The sequence below is a fragment of the Diospyros lotus genome, chromosome 5 (genome assembly GCF_014633365.1).
Source record: "Diospyros lotus cultivar Yz01 chromosome 5, ASM1463336v1, whole genome shotgun sequence".
Taxonomy (NCBI): Eukaryota; Viridiplantae; Streptophyta; class Magnoliopsida; order Ericales; family Ebenaceae; genus Diospyros; species Diospyros lotus.
In genome coordinates, this window is record NC_068342.1 from 34,128,122 (window position 1) to 34,143,731 (window position 15,610).

The 15,610-nt window shown below is 35.3% G+C and overlaps 1 protein-coding gene across 1 annotated transcript; it reads left to right on the forward strand.

Annotated features, from left to right (window-relative positions):
• Positions 1–3,114: 3,114 nt before the first annotated feature.
• LOC127802612 (phenylalanine--tRNA ligase alpha subunit, cytoplasmic) lies at positions 3,115–15,610 on the forward strand. The gene is made up of 18 exons (XM_052338524.1): positions 3,115–3,336; positions 7,148–7,270; positions 7,609–7,701; positions 8,519–8,575; positions 9,105–9,160; positions 9,342–9,434; positions 10,344–10,434; positions 10,740–10,777; positions 11,340–11,378; positions 11,832–11,908; positions 11,988–12,072; positions 12,193–12,289; positions 13,543–13,639; positions 14,497–14,568; positions 14,651–14,717; positions 14,842–14,967; positions 15,161–15,215; positions 15,313–15,610. The coding sequence occupies exons 1-18, from the start codon at positions 3,190–3,192 to the stop codon at positions 15,364–15,366; spliced, it is 1,467 nt and encodes a 488-aa protein (XP_052194484.1). The 5' UTR covers positions 3,115–3,189; the 3' UTR covers positions 15,367–15,610.

Sequence of the window (15,610 nt, forward strand, 5' to 3'; positions counted from 1 at the left end):
TTTTTATTTTATTTTTTGGGGGAATAATTTAGGAAATTAAAATTGGATTTAGTAGAATTTTGGACAATAGCAATAATGTAAAAGAAAGGAATAAAGAAGGGGAGTTTAGAGAGTAGATGAGTTGGGAGATGTGATTGGATTTAAATTGGACACAGAAGAGAAGAAAGAGAAGAGAAGAGAAGAGGGATCTCAAATAATTGAACCACTATCTCCCATCCCACCAGATCAAATGCTTCTTAAAATAATTTTAATTTATATGAACAATGTATGTTATTTGTAAGAAATTTAATTTAATTTAATTTAGAACAAAAATTAGGAAAATAGTGGCAAAAATGATATGATTTGAGCAGCAGCAGCAGTAGCAGCAGTAATGGGAATTGATGTGAAGCAATTAGTTAGGGGGTTAAGATAATTTAAGTGTTGTTTGTTTATGTTTGGGGAAGGAAGGAAGGAAGGAAGGAAGGTTTCTGTCAAGACTTTCCATTAAAATCCAAGAAGAAAAGCTTTGTATTGGAATTAGAGATTACTACGTACAGATGGATGGTGGAGAGAGGGGGAGGGAGGCGGGGGCTAACCCTGCTGTAATGTAATCATCAAACGAACAAAATTAAAATCAAAAGCCATCCATTCCATATTCAATTCTTTCATCAACAATATGGTAATAATTAATTAATTAAATAATTAATTAATTAATTGCGTAGGTCGTCATCCCACTTTTGACTTGCCTCGACACCTTCACGTATAAGCTGCTGCCACCTCATACATCATCTCTTTCTTAAAAAGCCTAATTCATCATGATTCATCTGTCCCTCCTTCTAGAAGCATTCTTGCTTTTCTACTGCTCTTTTTTAAGTATTTATTTATTTATTTATATATCACCGGGGAATGAGAAAGACACGCAAGGGGGAGGGGGACGTTTTCCTGTCTTTTTCTCTATTTTTGTTATTCATTTATTTTTTATTTTTACATTCATAATTATTGTGTTTAAGAAAGTGCGATCAAATTTAAGATAGATCCGAGAAAAAGAATTCAAAACATAAAGTTTAGGGGACATTTCTGACAAAATTGCCACCTGAGACTCTTCCGCATCTTTTTTCTCGATACTCGTAAGAGATATTCTTGAAAGATTTTCTTAGATTCAAGAATAGGGTTGGCAATAATCCGAGCTAGGCCCAACTCAAGTTTAGCTCGATTGATTATAGCTTGGCTCATAGATCGACTCGAGTTCGATATAAATTGATTTTTTTAGCTCGAGCTCGGCTCGATGATGACTACGAGCTGACTCTGCTCGGCTCAGTTCGAAATTGACTATTACTTTACTTTTATATATATATATATATATTTAAATAATATATGTAATATAAATATATATTTAAATAATATATTTATAAAATTATTAAGTATATATTTATATTATTGAGTATTAAGTAATAAATATTTTTTTATTTAATAAATTTATAAAATTAATATATATATAAGTATATCGAGCTGACTCATAAATCAAATGAGTCGAGCTAATGGTAGTTCAAGCTCGGCTCATTTACTAAATGAGCCGAATATTTGAACTCAAACTTGGCTCATTTATGTCATGAGATAGTTTATTGAGTCAATTTTCGAATCGAGTCTTGAGCCAGTTCACGAGTAACTCGGCTCATTGTCAGCCCTATTCAAGAATATGTCAAACTCACTTTTAATGTCTCTACTTAAAAATTTGAAATATATGATTTAAAAGACTTAAATACTTATTTACCCGTCAACTTTAACCTTTATAAATAAAAGATGATTTTTTTTGTTGAGTTAAGACTATAACTCTATTCAGACTATAATCTTCTTGTTTTTTTTACGCTTTTCTATAAAAACTAATATAAATATCAAAAAATCCATGCAGAGACATCTCGCTCCCCTAATCGCTTCCTCTTTTGTAAGTCTCTTGAAAACTAGAAAAAATGTCAACTCTCAGTGGTTGAGGCATAAAAAATGACGATATGCAAATTTAATATCATGAGGTTGAATGATAATTTTGTCAATATTTCAGTAATTTAACATTATATAAGATTCAAGAATTTTTAAATAGAAGTTAAAGATATTTCAATGAAATCTTAATATGGCATGTGATTGGTTAAGTGACAAAATATAATATTTTTTATTTGTTTACACAAAAAAAAATCGAAAAGAAGACATAAAGAATCTAGTAAATTTTACATACCATCCATATGTTTGCCTAAATTACATCAATTGTCTGTGTTTTCAAAAATAACATTGACCTTTCTTATTGTTCAAGACTATATTAATTTAATAAATTTATCTCTATATTTAAACCATTGCTCTCTATTTCTCTCTCATATCTATTATCATTTTCTATCTTTTCTTTTATTTCACTTATTATTGCAATTTATGTTGAACCTTTCATTATTGACCACCGTCTTTTTCATCGTTGCCCATCATTTCTCATCACACATTTCACCACCATCGCTATTGGGTTCCAAATTTGAAATAGATTGAGAAAAAAATAAGAAAAAATTGCCTTTATTTTCATCACTATTCTTGACACCCATGGTCGCCATTACAAAACATAGTAACTCTATTTGTGCACACGAATATGCAATCAAGAGTGTTTTTCACCAAAATTCTCTTTTCTTCCCCTCACTCTATCCATGTTATTTCCTAGTACAGGATAAAGACGACAATTATTGATCAACAGTAAGATATTTCATCTCTCTCTCTCTCTTCTTTTTTCTTATCCAAATTAGATATGATTTTGATCGAGCTTTTGACTCATGAAAATAAGTAATGTTTATTTTATATTTTAAGTCATTATATGTGTTTCTTATGAGAATTGTAATTACAAGGAAATTTGTTTCAATATAGTTTTCGCTAAGTTTATTGAGTAAACTATATAAATTAATAAAGAGTAATTATATATATATACATATGTATATTTATTGTGTAAATTATAAAGAAGTAGTTATTTATTTATTTTCCCACTTATAATAGGAATATTGGGCCTTGGATTGTATGGGGATGGGCTGGAACGCTTGTGTTGATGGTTAGTCCATTCGAAGTTCCAAACCCGACCCAAATCAGTTTCCTGCGGTGCATAATTCAGTCTAGCCCATCGGCCATCGGTGCCTGGTTTGGCAGCACAAAACCCTAGTTTGCAGCACAGAAAGAGAGGAGAGAGAGAGAGAGATGGCCGAGGAAGCCGTACTGGGCTTCCTGGAGAAGCACGGAGAGATCTCAGACTCAGGCGAGTTCGCTTCCGAACGGGGAATCGATCACCAAGAACTCACTAACATCATCAAGAGCCTTCATGGTTTTAGACTCGTCGATGCTCAGGTTCCCATCTCTCTCTCTCTCTTCTTCGCATCCACGCATGTGCATTTTTACATAATGGTCCTGATGAGTGGTGAAAGCAGTTTTCCCAATATCCCTCTTCAAGACTCTGATTTGGTGATAATCAGGACTTGAGTTTAGAAAAACTATAGCTCCATGCAACTCATCTAATAGTTCCTCAATTGTAGGTATGAGAAATTTGTCAAGGGACTGACACTTGGTTGTATAATTCCATTGTCTAACAATTTTTGCCCTTGCCTCTCTATGCCATTCCTTGGAAAATGTGGGTATTTGTAAGGTCTAACATTAATTGATTTTGAATTGGGTTCTAATACTGTTTGATAGTTAATTCCACTGAAGGGCTTAAACCTTCAGGTTCCTTGAAGACAACTTTTGAAGGTCTTCCAATTCCTTACGGTAAGAAAGAGAGGCCTGTGAAGTTTTCTTATTTGGCGCTTCAGTTTGGAGAAGGTCTTCCAATTCCTTAGGGTTAGAAAGAGATGCCTGTGAAGTGTTCTTATTGGAGCTTCAACCTTGATGCTGAAAAAATTCAGCTTCTGCTCCTCTGGCTTCAACTTGTATAGATGTCGTACACAAATAGGATGTTCATTGAAAGTTGTCTAACCGTGCAGGTTCACTTGCTGACCTTGCCACTGAAAGTCCATTGCGAGTTCCATACAATCTGTAAATTCAGGTCCCAAGATTTCCTACCATTGAATGCCCAATATGAGATCTGCTTCTTTTTTTTTCAAGAAAAAAAGATCCAGTAAAAGAGAGGTTTTTTGTAATTTCAGGGAAACTTGGAGGCACTTTTTATCACAATTAAGGTGATCCCTACGAAGACCTTGAAAGCTTTCCACTTCTCCACAACTAGCCTCAATTTCTTTACAGTCCTCAATTGAAGGAAATTGTGGACACTTCCACTATCTATAAGGCCTGTTAGCCTTATGGTTGGTTTCTGACGCTCCCTGTTAGCCATATGGTTATGGGATTCGATTGCCCCGGTAAGGCATGGTAACTGATCTCATTCTCTGACTCCCTCATCAGCACTTCAGTTCTTCTTATTCATCACTGCCCTTCCTTGTCCCTCTTCCGTTTCAGTTCTGTGGGGTTAATTTCCTTATAGGTATTGAGGACCTGGTTTGTGAGATGGGATTTGGGAAATTATAGGACCTTTCCATATTGGTGCAGGACCTAGAATAGAGGATTTTTTTTTCGGGGGCGGGGGGTTTGGTGACGAAAGCCATCAGCCTTTAGCTTGTCCTTCTGTAATCTAGTAGACCCAAAAGCTTGGGGTGAGATTATAGTGTCTGTTTGCAATCACTTCTCTGTGGATTTCAAGTTTCAAACCTCATATGAGGCAACTCTTAAGAATGTCTTGGATAACCCAAAGACTGGTTGACAATGCCTCAAACTGGTCTCGATATTCTCTGACAGACCTCGCTTGAGTGAACTTGGGTAATTCCCTGAATAGATCTTCATATTCAGAAGGGCCAAAAATCAATAGTAAGACAGGCTCGAGCTCAATCCCAAGTCCATTTTGGTTGCTCATTTTCATCTTCTAGAACCAGCTAGCAACATTTCCTATGTGGAATGAAGCTAGACTTGGGGCTTATTTGGTAATCTTGTACTTTTAAATCATACCTGAACCTTCTAGAAAAGCTGTTTAAGTTGCTTTAAATCGAAAGCAAGCGATCTTCTGTTTTAGATAAAAAACAGAACTACATTTAGTGGGAACCACTATTATCAGAAGTTAGTGGACAATTTTACCCCTAACTTTTAAACATACTTACATATGTACTAAAGGTTTTTTTTTGTTTTGTTTTTTACTTACATTGGAAACCAATTTTCCTATGAAAATGTTTTGCACGCAATATTTTCTATCTTATTTTTTGATGTTTGGCTTGCATTTTACATTTTTTAAAATTAAATCTACTTTCTAATGCATACCGGTACTAGTTTTGCATTTGTGTATAAGACATATATGTGGAAACAAATATCTTATATAGTTCTTGAAAAGAAAATAGTACTTCAAAAAATATTTTAAGTAAAAATTATTTCATGCAAACAATATTTTTCATCTTATTTTTTATGTCAAAATATTTTACATAAAAATGACTCATATAAGAAAAAGCCAAACACTTGGTTCTTCTGATGATAATTTGTGTGTATATGTATGATTTCTTTTCAAAATAGTAATAATTTAGTTTTGGCCTCAAAACAAAAATGACTTACCAAAATTTTGGGTATGTAATTTATTCCATTTCCATGTAAAATGTTTTTTGCTTAAAAATATTTTATGCTGAAATAAACGGAGCCTTGGTATAAAATATTTGCTTGAAATGCTTATTTAATATATTAGTTTGTTTACTCATTTTGCACATCTACGCAGCATAACAGTAAAAGGTTAGCCAAATACTATTACGTGCCTTTTAATATTAATAATTTATTAATAAACATAATGCCACACTTTGTTACTAAATGCTACTTTTATAAACACTACTTTCACAGTACGGCACAACAATGCCAAATAGGCCCATATCTTGTGACATTCCATAGTGTAAAATTCAAAGTATTGCTTGGCTTTGAAGAGCCAATTTGTGGGTTCATGGTCATTGAAATTTGGAAGGTAGTATTGCATGGTCTAAGGTGAATTAATCCTATTCCTTCGCAAGGGCTCAAAACCAGTGGTCGGGACAGAGCTGGGACCTTCAGACTTGAGTAGAATTATCAAATTCTACATTTTTGAAGTGGTTTCTTTCAGGGGCTAGATTGTTAATCTGATTGATGAGAAGTGAGAAACTGTCTCATCATGGATCTGAATCTGGGACGACCTGGAATCTGTGGCCTCATGTCTTTGTTACCAGGCTTGCACTTCATTCATAATGCCTTCCTTGAATTCATTGTATGGGTTGTTCATCAACTCCATCATCAATTCCATTATTGGTGGATTCTTCCATGTCTGGATCGTCAAGTTGCAGAATGTAGTATGTGAGCTGCTTTATGAGATTGCAGGGAATAATTCTCCCAATGGAAGCACCTGTGATACAAGCTAGTTTACTGCTATAACCAGTGATGAGCTATGACCATCGAAAAGTAGAGAAAATGGAGTTCAAGAGGAGAAAAGAGAAAACAGAGTTTGAGAGGAAGAAGAATTGAGAATGTTCTTATGCAATTATTCAGTACAACAAATGGCTTGATATAAAATTCACAACTGGAAAACAAGTCTTAGTAACTGCCAACTAACTACACAACTACCTGTAACTACCAGGTACAACATCAATAGCGTAGAACCCCGTAATCCCTCATATTCAGCTTCTTTAGTCTTGTAGCTATGGTTCAGTTGGCATAATCACTCAAATTCCCTATGAAGTTGCTCTGCTCAGTGCTCAAACACCATCAGCATCCTTCAATCCAGTCCCAGCTGTGAGATCTTTGTCTCCAGCTGGATGTGCATGCTGACTCTTCTCCTCTTGAGCTAATTCCTCTCTTCTTGCTGTCTTCCTATTCCAAATACCATCTGGAAATTAGCATAGACCTTTTATTCTCACTTTCCTCCTGGACATTTTGATCTCTCCTTGCTCCCAGCTACGTATTGTCTCTTGGACATTTTGGATATAAATTGGTGTCTCCAACATGTTCATCTTTATTGGGATTAAGTTCGTTGTATTTATCCACTGTCTCATGATAATAATTTCAGATTATGGGGAATTCTGTAAAACGGAGAAAGTAGTTCATTGGGTTGTATTGCAGCATTTATTCCTCACTTTTGTGTATCTACGTGTATCACACGTGCTTCATGAAAATTGTGCAGGACATCAAGAGGGAGAGATGGGTACTTACTGAGGAAGGGAAAACATACGCTGCTGCAGGATCACCAGAAGTGCTGGTTTTCTTGGCCATACCGCCTGAGGGCATCTCACCCGTAGAATTGCAGGTTATGTTTCTACATATTTAATTATTGTGGTTAAGACTTACCCGCTTAATTGATTAAGTAATGAGATTCCGCATCCAGGCACAACTATGCTCTGGTTTTGTAGTTGCATCATTTTGCCTATTTTGATACTTCTGATGTAAAAAAACATGTCATTGTTTTTACTTGTAAGTAAACTGCTGTTTTCTACTTGATTTCAAACGGACAGAACCTGGATCACTGACTTAGATATGCGGCTGTTTCTGTAGGATTTGACTTGGCTTCTGTTTGCATTTTGATTTGTGCTCATGGTGATATATCTGTCTATTATGTGCTCATAATATTAATCGGTTTGCATGCAGAGCAAAATAGACCCTTCAGTTTTCAAAATAGGCCGCTCACAAGCAATAAAGAACCAATGGGTGGAGATGGGAAAGCAACTAGTTACTAGAAAGGTAAACATGGGTAAATATTCCAATCAATTTGGAAGAGCTACCGATCTTTCTACTGGGAATTCTTGAATTTGAAAATTTATATTGACACTAATGATTCTGCTCCCTGATAATATGCTGCAATGCTTTTGAATTCTTAGCTGCATGTTATAAGTGCAGAAATGACCTATGTGTCACGACCTAGGCCTTGAATCTAAGGTTTCCAATGTAGAAATGAGAAGGAAGAATGGAAGAAGGAAACAGAGAGAGAAATAGAGAGAAATTAGAGAGGAAACAGAGAAGAGTTTAGAGAGAGAATTTGAGAATTGTATTCAATATTCTTGTTACTTTTCAATACAAGTTGGTTAGCTTTATATAATAGCTAACCAAGAACAGTTACTGGATGTAACTGATCCTTTGTAGAGAAATAATCTGCTACAATGGTCCGCATAATATGCCCTGCACCCTACAAGGTTAACACTATGATTAAGTTAGTTGGCATGGATCACAATGAGTTAACCATCTTTATGGTTTTCTGCTTGTCATGTAATGTTTCAGTCAACTATGTAAAATTTTAGAATTTTAGCCCCTTTCCTAATTGTTACTTGTTATAGGATCCAAATTATTTTAACCAGACCACCATCTGCTATGTGTGAATTCTAGATAGAAGGTCCTTTAACTTCATTTTTGTTGTTTGCCTTTTAAGATATCTACTTCTTCAGATTCCTGTGTTGATCATAAAAAGATCATGTGGTTGGAATTGTGTTTGCCCATGTATACATCATGTCTATTGTATCAATTTATTATGTTACATTTTTCTGATGCTGGTCAATTGTTGTAGGTTTCAAATGTACAAGACAAAGTTCAGGATTTACTTATACGGGTACAAAACGAGCAGGTAGATATATCTTTGACTTTTTGGTCTTTTCAATTTTTTATTTCCTCTGACAATTAATTGTTAATTGTTCTCATTCTTCATCTCTCGGTTTGAGCATAAATGAAATTTCCAGCTTTACTTCCCATTCATAAAATGAAATGGCAATGAAACTAGCATCATAATATTTTTTTTACTGAGTAAATATCTTCTGATTTATGGTTATTATATAAGAACCATTGAGGAATAGTAACAGACTGTAGCTAAGGGAATGTTGAGTTCACTATTTGGTATAAGCTACTCATTTGATTTCTAAAAATAAGAAGAATCAATGGGCTATAGGATTTATGACTGCTGTATAGTTAAGTACTATCTCGAAGCATCTTATATCTAGTGCTTTTCTCACTACTTTTTATTTCATTCAAGGGGAAAAAGAGAATATAAATGTTTATGAACATGTAAGCGAACTTGGTTTAGTTATTTTGTCCTACCATACCTACAGATTTGTACCCTTTTTTCCTTTTGTTTATTGTTTACTATTTTGATTCCACAGGGCATTGATCCAAAAGAAATTGATGCTCTCAAACGACGAAAGCTCATTGTTCCCCAGTAATTAAACTATCTCTTCAATATTTTTTTTTATCTGTTTTGCTGTAACCTTTTTTTTTGTGTTTTTCTTTCTTCTGTTGCAATGATAGCAAACTGAAAACTTGCAAACCATGGGAAATTTTTTGATTCTGACATATCATATCTTTTCATTTTCTGAATCCTTGTCTTTTTTCTTTTTTAGGACTTGGAAGGGCTACTCAGTAAGGAAAGGTCCTAATTATGCTCCAAAAAGGAAAAAATTTGCCACTGATTTGACTCGAGATAATCTGCAAAGGTAATCTCAATATCCAGTGTATGTTTCTTCAAAATATGTATTCTGCTGTACGTGTTTAGGATTGAATGTTTGGGTGATTTAAACCTGCACTTACCATATGAATTGTGAAAAATTCCTCATATGCTCCAGGAAGGGAAAGCACTGATCTGACTGGAGATAACTTGATGGATATTTCTTGAAGATATGTATTGTGCACACAAATGATGAAACCTGATTTTAGACCATGCATTATATGTCGAGTCAAATGTATGATTCTTTGTTGCTTTCCAATATAAATATACATTTATAATTCTATGCCCTTTTCATCTTTTCCTCATTCACCTACACCGTCACCGCTTGTATGGTATTGATTTGTCTTGAGTGCTTAGCTTGACTCATGTCAAAGCACGGGTACAAGTTGACTGCTTTAGTATATTAATGATATATCAGGAAACAGGTGTTCATCTATAGGAAAAATCTTCTTGAACTTTGAAGTCTGGTAGTCATTCTTTATATCTTTTTTTAATTTTAGTAAAACCAGAATTGAAAGTGTTTCTTTGTGGAAGAAGTCTCCTCCTTCTGCACAACAATTAATTTCCAATTCCAACTTATAACATTTTACTTAATCACTAAAAGGTATATGGTGCAACTGCTTCAATGAACTAATTTCAGCGTGGGATCTATTGGACATGCATGACCATAAGTTGTATCCCTCTGTCCCCTTGGAAGTATTGATGTCAGGTTGATTGTCTGTGCATTAAACTATTGATGCTATTGAATGTGTGTCTGCTTGTCATTCTCCAAGAATGAAAAGTTGAGCCTAGATGCTAGTTGCTATGGAGCTCATGTGTTGGTTTCTTCTCGTTTAATTTAACACGGTTGGCACTTACAGTAAGTCATGCTGAAAGTTGTTGTCTGTTTCTTTTATAGGGGAGATTGGAAGGATCTGGAATTTAAAGAATATAACTTCAGTGCTAAAGGTCAGCCAATTGAAGGTGGTCATCTCCATCCATTGCTCAAGGCAAGGATAAAATTTATTTTGTTTTCTCTCCTTTTGATTTTTACCCACAGATTCCTAACCGAATGGTTCTTTAAGATGATAAGAATGGTTGTGTGACAATATTTAAGGTAATAGCAAAACAATGCTCATGAAAAAAGAAAAAGAAAATGATAATTGCAGAGAGAATGGCAACAAAAAGTCTGGTGAATAACAATTTTCTCATCTGCATTCCATTGATCATTTATCATGGTAAACTTTGGTTTATGGGTAATTACTCAGTCACATGTCTACATAAGATTACATTTTCTCATATTTCTTCATTTCAGGTGCGACAACAATTCAAGATGATTTTTCTTCAAATGGGGTAAGACCCGATCCATGTGATTATGTACAAAATGTATGTGCTGATATGTCATAGTAGAGGTAGAAAGCTAGCACTGTTGCTTTAATAGGTGCCTTCTATTTTTTCAAATATTTGCCTTGGTAATTGGTCTCTTGGTAAATGAGTTCTCACATTTCAATAGTTGTGATGCTAGCAAATTTATATTTTGGCTTAGATTCTTCAAGGACTAGTTATCATTTGGTTTTATACACAGTAGAACTCATCTGTTTAACACTTTGGGCATGAATTCACTACAACCCATATCTATACAGGGTTATAGTGGATATATGCAGTGCTTAATGAGATACATAACCCACAAACAGATTGTGAATACCCTAGAATTCCTTATTTACATGTACAATCAACAACGTATAATTAGCAAGAACTAGATCATATTTAAGTTTTAATCAAAGAGTAAAAATGGTGAAGCAAAACCTAGGCTATGGAAGACAGTTTCCTACCATACTATCCGTTCGTTCATGCTGTATGAATCACTGTGATTTTGAGGTTGTCATTTTCTTAAATTGATAACTTTTGGATGCAGATTTGAGGAAATGCCCACAAACAACTTTGTTGAAAGCAGGTAACTTTGTTCACACCCTTTTTATGATATTTGTTTTGAGCTTGTGGCAACATATAAGAAACTTTAGCTTTGTCAGCTATATCCTTGATAGCCTTGAAGTTGGTGCTTCTGAAGACTAAGAAATAACCAATTATGGCAGAATATGTTAGCCTTGGATGTACATGTGGTTGCTTTCCCCAAATAATCCCGAATTACTGATGACCAGGAGAGATGGTTGCCTGTCATATCACATGGTTTTTGTATTGATTACTTTCTAAACAATGAATTTATTGAGTTGCCAATGAATATCTGAGTGTTAAGTTACTACCGAAATGGCTTGCTGAAGCCTGAGGAGATCTTATTATCTTGACTTTAGACTACATATATTTTCTCGATGGGACTCTGGTTGCAACTCATGGGGGTAGTGTTACAGCAAACTGCAGTCAATCATAAATGTTCTGTATGGCTATGCAGCTTCTGGAATTTTGATGCATTGTTCCAGCCACAACAACACCCAGCTCGTGATTCTCATGATACATTCTTCCTGCAAGGTTTAGTTGGCTTCAGTTCAATGTCATTACATATAATTAGTAGCTTATTTCTGATGCTTTTCCTTCATCTCATCTGTAGTCCCTTCCATGACAAAGACTCTACCTGAAGATTATGTTGAGAAGGTGAAGCGTATCCATGAGTCTGGTGGCTATGGGTCCAGGGGGTATACAACTTTTTCTCTTTATTCTTTAGATTCTTCTTCTTCATTTTCCTTTGTGTTTTTGGTTTTCTCTCTTGCTCTAACTCCCAATGTTGGTTTGAGACAATATTTCTTTTGTTGCAGTCATGAATACGATTGGAAAAGGGAGGAAGCAAACAAAAACCTTTTGCGAACTCATACAACTGCTGTTTCTTCGAGGATGCTCTACATGCTTGCACAGGTTTATTTTCACTAAATTGTTTAAGAATTTGTATATTCTTTCTATTCTAGATTCATATTTTATTTGTCTTTTCAATATTGCGCCCCCCCCCCCCCCCCCCCCCCCTCCAAAAAAAAAAAAAAAAAAGCATCACATGTTCTAGTTATGGGTAATGCTAACCATTGTCTTAGGGTGTACTAAATGCACCTTGCTGTTGAGAAGGTGCATTTATTACATCATGTTTTTAGCCTCAAAACAATTCTATTAGTTGATGAATTATTTCAAAAATGTTGTATTTATTACAAACCAATTTTTTGGTTGAAAATGAAATGCAATAAATGCACTTTGTCTGAAAACAGTGTGCATCTACTGCGCCTTAACAATTGCCCTTACCATTACCCATTAGTTATTATGTAGTATTGAGGGCTTTTTATGGGTTGATTTCACAAGTATGGTATTCATGGTTGATGATGGGAATAATTAGTAAATATTACATTAATGTTGCTATACTTCCTCCATCCCCCACCCCCCCTCTCTTCTTTGTGGGGGGCAGGGGGCATCGGTGGTTGTTATTTGAGGGTAGAGTCTAGTGAATTTTAGATGTGCTGAACTCATTAGTTTGAGGGTAGAGTCTAGTTAATTTTAGATGTGCTGAACTCATTAGTAGATTTCTTATGGATCTTCATACAGTGGAACAGGTTTCATGTGGTGTAGCTTTTTTGTTGAGATGATGTGTAGCTTGGTATAAATAGTAAATGCAAAAAGAAGTGCTATAGATTAGATTCTTTCTGCTGTTCAACATTTTGGGGTAATGGGGTTTCTTAAGCACTGAAGAAAGAAAAAGATTTTGGTGTATCTGTGGAATATGTGAACCTTCACGGAATGTTATGGTTGCTCCGTTGTGATCTAGAGATCATAGGTTCAAGTTGGGAAACAGCCTCTTTGCTAAGCAAAGGTAAGGCTGCATACAGCTAACCTTCCCTAGAGCCCACAATGTGGGTGTCTTTATGCACTGAATTCACATTTATCCGTGGAATATGGGCTGCTCCTTTGTGATTGGAAGGTCATGGATTCAAGTGTTGGAAACAGCCTTCTTTTTGCAAATAAAGGGTAAGTCTTTCTGAGCTCCCTTCCAAAGCAGGGGCCTCATGCACTGGGGACCCCATTTGTGTAATCTTTTCTCTTAACATGTAACTAGTATATGAGGCTATGCTTTCTGAGGTTTTGGTAAATTGTTATCCTTTCTTAGTATTGATTAAGATGCTGTTTCCCAGAATGGTTTTGCACCCAAAAAGTACTTCTCCATAGATCGTGTATTCAGAAATGAAGCTGTGGATCGAACTCACCTTGCAGAGTTCCACCAAATAGAAGGTATGGGATGTAAAATTGTGTTCCTTGAGTCGTTGCTAGAATGACATGTCATTCATTTTCTGGGTCATTTTAGCATCAAACTGGTATTTGATGTATAGGGTTAAAGTGGTAAGGCAAGCAGCAAGCCTACAGTGTGTAGAACTGGAATCATCTCATTCTTGTGCCAATCCTGTCCTAAATATATTGGGGTTGAGTAACTTTGTAAACAAAATTTTGTCATGTTAGATCTGAACATGCTGTTGTGCCAATCTCAGGTGCTAAACCTTTACTCAGCAGAGAAAAGGAGTTCCTAGTTAAAAAAAAAAAAAAAAAAAAACTGAGAAAAGGAGCAAAAGTTAGTTTTGGTGGGATCTTAATATGGGCACATCTATGCACCAATTAATTTGATATACACACAGCAGGACTAGACAGATGTGCTGTTTGAATTAAATTGTCTCATTCATATGGCCTACAGCATATGACTTGATCTGTGTGGGTATTTTAGTGCAAATGTGAGAGTTATGAAATAAAGGGAGAAGTCTGGCAATGGTGACATCTCATGATCTAAAATCTTATTAGCTTCACATTGTCACTTAACTTGCCTTGATGGCCCAACGAACTGTGTTTTTATATTCCAAAAGATTATATGATATGTTATTTGTAGTGGGGGATGATGATGTAGACCAAAAATTGGGTCAGTTACATAATTAAGATGGGCAATGATGCATTATTGGCGAAATTGGGTCAGTAGTTGGATAAAAGTTTTAGTTGAGTTCATATGACTTATGACTGGGAGGAATTGTTGAACTTCTATTATGCCTTTTTATTTCCTTTTGTGTAACCTTTTAACCTGATGGGATTTCTGTTTGGGACTTCAGGGCTCGTATGTGATCGAGGTCTTACTCTTGGTGACTTGATTGGAGTTTTCTATGACTTTTTTACTCGTCTTGGTAATATATTAAAAACAGCCTTGTGATTTTGAACACAACGTGAAACAACTATTAAGAGCCTATTTTTGTTTCTTGCGTGCAGGTATGTCAAAGTTGAAATTCAAGCCTGCTTACAATCCATACACTGAACCCAGCATGGAAATTTTTGGGTAATAAATTGGATTTTTCCAATGGCCCTCTCATATAGGGAAGCTGATGATAGCATCTTATTTTAAGTTGTTTCATTTCTTATCATACCTGTTCCTCTAGATTAATTCTCCTGCATTTGATCAGTTATCATGAAGGCCTAAAGAAATGGGTGGAAATTGGAAATTCTGGCATGTTTAGACCTGAGATGCTGCTTCCCATGGGACTCCCAGAAGATGTCCGGGTTATTGCATGGGGCCTTTCCCTCGAAAGGTAACAAAGATCAACTGTCATTATTATCGACAAATTTGTTCTCATTCTTGTTTGTAAAACCTTTTAAACTGATTGAATTGTCATGAATCATGCTGAACCCCAAAGGGGCGTAACATGTTTTAACTAATATAACAAGGCAAGTTCTGGGGTATGCTTCCTAATATTGATATTTACTTTTATTTTTGTGAATCAGACCGACCATGATACTCTATGGGATCGATAATATCCGGGATCTTTTTGGTCACAAGGTACATACATAATATGTGTTCATTTCTTGCAAATACTCACTCTTTCTTAAAATTAGATAGCGGTAGTAATTATAATTGTACTTTTTGGCCTTGGCAGGTTGACCTTGGCCTCATCAAGAAAAACCCTCTATGTCGACTAGGCATAGAGTAGTATCCAAAATGTTTCTTTCCCTTGTTCACATTGTAAGTGCTTTTGCTTTTGCCCCTTTGTGGAAATGAATTACAAATTGACACCCCTGTTAGGTGACTAATGCAAGGGAACACCATTTTTTTAAAACAAGGCATTGGCTCTTGTATCTAGACGATCAAATGTCCAGATTAGATTGATATCTACCTTCTGGGTTTTACTTGACGAACAGTCTACAATGGTCCTATGAAAAAGATGGTTCACTTTA

What these genes read in the sequence shown, in the direction of transcription:
- LOC127802612 (XM_052338524.1), top strand. Translation starts at nt 3,190, where the DNA reads ATGGCCGAGGAAGCCGTACTGGGCTTCCTGGAGAAGCACGGAGAGATC. An exon ending in AGCAACTAGTTACTAGAAAG is followed by an intron (nt 7,702 to 8,518) that starts GTAAACATGGGT and finishes CAATTGTTGTAG; the next exon opens with GTTTCAAATGTACAAGACAA. An exon ending in TGACTTTTTTACTCGTCTTG is followed by an intron (nt 14,569 to 14,650) that starts GTAATATATTAA and finishes TCTTGCGTGCAG; the next exon opens with GTATGTCAAAGTTGAAATTC.